The sequence below is a fragment of the Bison bison genome, unplaced genomic scaffold (genome assembly GCF_000754665.1).
Source record: "Bison bison bison isolate TAMUID 2011002044 unplaced genomic scaffold, Bison_UMD1.0 scf7180017864163, whole genome shotgun sequence".
Classification (NCBI taxonomy): domain Eukaryota; kingdom Metazoa; phylum Chordata; class Mammalia; order Artiodactyla; family Bovidae; genus Bison; species Bison bison.
In genome coordinates, this window is record NW_011494735.1 from 7236281 (window position 1) to 7243084 (window position 6804).

Here is a 6804-nt window from a genome sequence, read left to right on the forward strand (position 1 = left end):
TTTTGGCTCCCGGCAAGCAGCGCGCCACCCGGGAGGGGCGGGCCAGAGGAGCGGGTTGGCCGGAAGGCGGAAGTGCAGAGAATTCACGCGGCTTGAGCATCGTGCGTTATTTGAATTCCTGGGTTTTCGCAGGTGGGTTCTTTACCGCATGGCTTCAGTGAGGGGTGGGCCGTGGTACTTGATTCCGCCGCTAATGGAGCGTTCCTCTCAAACCTTGTCCCTCTCTGGGCAAGCTTGAGCCCTGTCCAGAAAGGCAGGCCTCTCCTAGGGTCTCGCGTCGTCTTGGCGGCTCTGGTCGGGCTTCCAGTGCTCTGTGGGAAGTGGATTCCTTCTTCAGCCCAGCTCAGGTTAACCGCGGCCCTCAGAGTTGTGTTCCGTAACCTTTTTCTTCCTGCCCCTCGCAGGGCTTGAGTTGTACATAAGAAGACAGAGTTAGTTTGTGATTGCTGGCGTCCAGAAATGATAACTCCGCCAGTCATCCGTTCAACGAGTGTTTACTTAAGCTATACTATGTGCACAGCGCTAGGCACTGGGGGATCCAGCAGTGAACAAGATCTATTTATCCACTGCCTTCGTGGAGCCCACAGACCACCGGGAATGACAGAAAATAAACTTAATTTTAGATCGTAAAACGTATTAAGAACTTAATTTTAGATTGTAAAACGTATTAAGAAGGAAAGAAAAGAATGATATAGAGAATAAAAGGAGGCGAGCTTACAGAGGTCAGAAAAACCCTTTCCGAGGTACTGAAGGATTAGTTCCTAGGCAAAAGAAGGGCAAATGTAAAGATACTGAACTCAACGTCATTCGGACATTTCTCTCTCTCTTTTTTTTTTTTCCAAAATGTCATTTATTTAACTGCTTTATTGATGTGTAATTAGCACAACAAACTGCACATATTTAAAGTGTATATGGAAATAGAACTGCCTTATGATCCAGCAATCCCACTGCTTGGCATACACACTGAGGAAACCAGAAGGGAAAGAGACACGTGTACCCCAATGTTCATCGCAGCACTGTTTATAATAGCCAGGACATGGAAGCAACCTAGATGTCCATCAGCAGATGAATGGATAAGAAAGCTGTGGTACATATACACAATGGAGTATTACTCAGCCATTAAAAAGAATACATTTGAATCAGTTCTAATGAGGTGGATGAAACTGGAGCCTATTATACAGAGTGAAGTAAGCCAGAAGGACAAACACCAATACAGTATACTAACGCATATATATGGAATTTAGAAAGATGGTAACGATAACCCTGTATACGAGACAGCAAAAGAGACACTGATGTATAGAACAGGCTTATGGACTCTGTGGGAGAGGGAGAGGGTGGCAAAAATAAATAAATAAATAAATAAAGTGTATAGAATATTTTGAAATATATATACACACAAGGCACAATTAAGATGAGGTTATGAGTCATACCTACAAGTTTCCCTCTAAACTCAATAATCCCTGCAATCTCTTCCCAGCCCTCATCGCATTCCCACACTGTCCCTTGGTTGTCTTTGATTGGGCTATTCTCAGATGTAATTGTGGAGGGGTGGAGCATAGAAGATAGGAGTTGAAGGAGGCAGGAGCCAGATCATAAATAACCTTGTAGATTTTGAATATGTGAGGTGGAAAATTGTTAATTTCAAGAAAGACTGTATATGCCCTTCAAGTTTTTAAAAGCTCACATTGACTACTCTGTGGGGGACAGGCTGGGACTAAAGGGTGGAGAGAAATCAAGAACAGAAATATACAAGTTTGAAATACCTGCTGGTTTAGTCACTAAGTCATGTCCTACTCTTGCGACCCCATGGACTGTAGACTGCCAGGCTCCTCTGTCCTTGGGATTCTCCAGGCAAGAATATTATGGGTTGCCATTTCCTTCTCCAGGGGATCTTCCTGACCCAGGGATCAAACCCGTGTCTCCTGCATTGCAGGCACACTCTTTATCAGCTGAGATACAAGGGAAGCCCTTGAAATACCTAGATTGACTTAAAAGGGTGGATAATGAGGAAAATTGGGGTGGGTAAGATCACTTGTAGGTTTGGGAGAAATCAAGATGCAGTTAAAAGATTTATAAAATATAAGTTGTTACATGAATGTAAGGAGACAGTGCTCTTTGTGTTTTGGAGGAAATTAAATTTCTACATCATATATGGTTAAATTTCTGCATCTCGTATGGAAGCTATAGGAGCTTTCAGAATTGGCTGACACACAGTACAGTGTGCCAGTGGCCACAGGGAGTTTGGTTTGGTATTTGTGTTATTTAGTGGCTGTCAGATTTGGTGTTTTTAATTGTTATTTAGTGGCTGTATGTGCCTTATTGATCCTCACATAATTTGCACATTATGCCATCATAATCCATGAACAAAGTGAAGAGTTTACTTTCCAATTGTTCATGTGTTGCAGAGATACCTTTTGACTTGGTTTTCCAAAGATTTGCCTTTTTTTTTTTATAGTAAATAGTTGCTTTTGAAATGTTGTTTTGTGAACTTTCCAGGTAAAATATGGCTAAAAGTTTACGGAGTAAGTGGAAAAGGAAGATGCGTGCTGAAAAGAGAAAAAAGAATGCCCCAAAGGAGCTCAGCAGACTTAAAAGTATTCTTAAAATAGATGGTGATGTTTTAATGAAAGACGTCCAAGAGATAGCAACTGTGGTGGAACCCAAACATTGTCAAGAGAAAACGCAGTGTATGGTGAAGGATGAAACAGGTGAGATTATGTTTAAAAAAAATTTTTTTTAATTATATCAAACTTCCCTTTGTGACTTTTTCCTTTTCAACTATCTTCCATTCTTTCTCACACTTGCTTCTCTACAAACCTGCCATACCACATAATTCTTTGTAGGTGCTACTGGAGATTCTATGCTAAGCTATTTTAAAGCCAGTTCATGTGAATAAGCATGTTTTGGATTATTCAGAGCCTTTGGTGCTTATACAATAGCCTAGGTGAAGTGAAGTCGCTTAGTCAGGTCCAACTCTTTGTGACCCCATGGACTGTAGCCTACCAGGCTCTCCCGTCCATGGGATTTTCCAGGCAAAGGTACTGGAATGGGTTGCCATTTCCTTCTTCAGGGGATCTTCCCAACCCAGGAATCTAACCCAGGTATCGAACCCAGGTCTACCCGCATTGTGGGCAGACGCTTTACTGTCTGAGCCACTAGGGAAGCCATTACAATAGCCTGAGCGTCTCAGAAATAGACAGTACTATGGGAATAGACAAACTTAGACACACGCTTGTTGGAAGGGTACACAGGCATCAAGAACTAGGCAGGATAGAAGGAGGTCTCCTCATTTTACCCTTTGCATGATCTAGCTTCCATTCTGAGAGTCCTCTGTCCTTACTACCTTAAAGATCTGTTGCCCTGTATTCGATTTTGACAGATTCTGGGTGCTCTGTGTTTTAATATAGTCTGAAGTTGGAGGCTGTATATGTGTCATTATATAATATGTATATGTATTATACGTAATATATATATTATATATGTATTATATGTATATTATGTATGATATGTGTATATAATGTCTCTATATAGTAGTCATTATCCCTGGTCTCTCTTTCCTTTATCACCCACCTGTAAACCATCAGCACATCTTGACTATCTCCAAAATACATTAGGAATCTATCCCTTTTTCTTCTGCTTTCACGCTTTTACTTTAATGACAGTTATCTCTTGCCTGAACCACAGTAGTAGCCATTTTACTTCTGTCTCAGCTTTTTCTCATTTCTGATCATTTTTGTCACATCACCCAGTATGATCTTTTCAGGATATAAACCAATTATGTCACTCCTATGCTTAAATCACCTCATTATCTTTCCATGTGTTTACCACAGCCTGCCTGGTCCTAGTTAATCTCATTTCAATACTTCTCTTTGAAAAGGCTCTAACCACAGGCTGAAGTTTGCTTTGTTATTCTCCCCTCAACAGACCATTGAGAAGTCCATGAGGGCAAAGCTTATTTGGACCATTGTATCCCTAGAACCTAGAACAGCACCCAGAATAAACATTCACTGACCAGTTATTGAATGGCTTATGTATATCAGGCACTGTTCTAGGTCCTGAGGCAACAATGATGAATAACAGAAATGGTCTCCATCCTAATGGGATTCACATCACATTGGAGGAGACAGACAGTAAACCAGACAAATGAACTAATGTAATGTCAGGTAGCAGAGTTCACAGAACTCTGGTGAGTTCCCAGAGGAGGACATTCTGGACATGTCCTCCACAATAGATAAGGTTGGTGATAGATGGACCACAGCATTGCTGTGCTGATCTTCCTGTTAGAAGAGCTGGATACCTTGAGTGTGACCTGGATAAAGAAGTGTGGCAGCCCCAGGGTATCAGGTCTGCTCTGTCATCAGAAGCTTGCTGCTTGCTGCTGTACCTCTTCCAGGTACACTTCATTGAAAGTGACCAGTCATTCCTAATAGTTCATTTTCTTCTTAAGGCCTGTCTGTTAGAAGGGTGAGTGTACTTCTTATTGATGCAACTATTTTAGTTAGCTCAAGAAAGCAACTAATCTGAGAAGTGTTCTTTTAACTCACATTTTCAGAACCATATACGTAACCCCTAATGCAGTAATTCAAATCCGCATGTCCTAAATGTTTCCTATTTAACTTTTACTATCGTAAGGACAATCGTAAGTGTTCTCTTTTTTTTAATTTATTTTTTATTGAAGTATAGTTGAAGTATAGTTTAATTACAATGTTATGTTAATTACTGCTATATAGCAAAAGTGTTTTATATATGTATATATATACACACACACATTCTTATTCATATTCTTTTCTTTTGTGGTTTATCACAGGATGTTGAATATAATTCCCTATGCTATACAGTAGGACTTTGTTGGTTATCCATTCTATATTTATGTGTTTGTATCTGCTAATCCCGAACTCCCAATCTAGCCCTCTCCCATTGCCCTCCCCCTTGGAACCACCAGTTTCTTCTCAATAGCCCTGATTCTGTTTCAGTTTTATAGATAGATTCATTTTTGTCTTATTTTAGAGTTCACTCCTGAGTGATATCATGTTATATGTCTTTCTCCATCTGACTTACTTCACTTAGTATGATAATCTCTGGTTTTATCCATATTGCTGCAAATGGCATTATTTCATTCTTTTTTTATGGCTGAATAGTTTTCAATTGTATATATGTACCACATCTTCTTTATCCATTCATCTGTTGATGGACATTTAGGTTCTTTCCATGTCTTTGCTATTGTAAATAGTGCTGCTGCAAACATAGAGGTGCTTGTATCTTTTTCAATTATAGTTTTGTCTGGACACATGCCCAGGAGTGGATTGCTGGATTATGTGGTAATTCTATTTTTAGTTTTCTGAGGAACCTCCATACTGTTTTCCACAGTGGCTGCCCCAATTCCTACCACCAGTGTAGGAGGGCTCCCTTTTCTCCACACTTCCTCCAGCATTGTTATTTGTAGACTTTTTAATGATGACCATTCTGACCACTGTGAGGTGGTACCTCACTGTAGTTTTGATCTGCATTTCTCTAATAATTAGTGATGTGAACACCTTTTCATGTGCTTATTGGCCATGTGTATTTCTTTGGAAAAATGTCCCTTTCAGACTTTGCCTTTTTTTTGATTGGATTGCATACCAACCTTCTTTAGAAAGTTTCTTAGTGATTAAATAGGTGGTGTTTCTAGTTCCTCACAGATAGTTTCTATATCTTTCATGGTTGTAGGAACACATGGCATGTGTGTGATTCTCCTGAATGTGCTGTAAGGAGTGTTTTGATTATTAGTCAAAGAGCATCGCACAAATAAAGGATGTGTATTTTTTTTTGCTTTTGTAGTTGCATGCCACTTTTAAATTCACCGTCCTCATTACATTAATGTGCTTTATCATGGGGCTGTTTCTTCGTTTGTGAGTATTAATAGTTTTTCCATTTTTTATTCAGATGACATGAAAATGGAGACTGATATTAAGAGAAACAAAAAGACTCTTCTAGACCAGCATGGGCAGTACCCCATATGGATGAACCAGAGGCAAAGGAAAAGGCTGAAAGCAAAGCGAGAGAGAAAGAAGGGAAAAAGCAAAGTAAAAGCCATGAAGGCAGCAAAGGGTTTGACCTGGTAGACTCTAAAAACTTGAAAAATGCAACATGAGACAAATCTTTGATTAGAATGTATACATGGATTTCAGCTTCCACCAAATGAAAAGTTTATTTCCATTTTTTAACTTAGCCTTTTTCTTCAAGCCCAACATAACTCCTCAAATTTGGTAACTTGAATAAAATATTTTATTTGATGAGTGAAAGTACACTGATATTTCCACTGAATGTTGTCCTGTATGTGGGGATTATCAGACATCAGAATTCTCTCAAGTGTTAATGCAGTTGTAATCATTCAGTTTTAGAAAAAGTAAAATATGACATCATACTGACAAATTTGAGATAACTCAGATTTAAAGTAAATTGTTGTCTCACTTGAAAAATATACTTATTTGGAGTTTTGATTTTGTATAATTCAGAATAAAAGATACATCTAGATCCTAAAGAACTGTTCTTTCATATATCCTTAAGGTTTCCTAGTAGTAGAGAAGACCAGATTCTTCAGTTTTTAAAAAATCTTAAATTTTTAGGTAGAATATTAACATGTACAAGTTAGTGTGTTCCATCTTTTCAGAAGATTTAAAATCCTGGGAACTAGGTTAATGTTCTTCAGTTTTTATATTATTCTCAGAGTATAGTTCTCAGATTTTCTGGATGTGTTGTGAAAAAAATACATTACATGGTCACATCAGTTTCGGAAGTGCTACATTCTTGAAGATTCAAAGAAAA

General features: G+C 38.9%; 1 protein-coding gene across 1 annotated transcript; it reads left to right on the forward strand.

Annotated features, from left to right (window-relative positions):
* The first annotated feature begins 47 nt into the window (after positions 1-47).
* LLPH (LLP homolog, long-term synaptic facilitation (Aplysia)) lies at positions 48-6517 on the forward strand. Its single transcript, XM_010841575.1, has 3 exons — positions 48-132; positions 2497-2708; positions 5923-6517. Exons 2-3 carry the CDS (start codon positions 2504-2506, stop codon positions 6099-6101), a joined length of 384 nt encoding a protein of 127 aa, XP_010839877.1. The 5' UTR covers positions 48-132; positions 2497-2503; the 3' UTR covers positions 6102-6517.
* Positions 6518-6804: the final 287 nt, after the last annotated feature.

Excerpts from the sequence above, each read along its gene's own strand:
- LLPH (XM_010841575.1), top strand. The coding sequence starts at position 2,504 with ATGGCTAAAAGTTTACGGAGTAAGTGGAAAAGGAAGATGCGTGCTGAA. Across the intron at positions 2,709-5,922 it reads TATGGTGAAGGATGAAACAG|ATGACATGAAAATGGAGACT; the intron begins GTGAGATTATGT and ends TTTTTTATTCAG.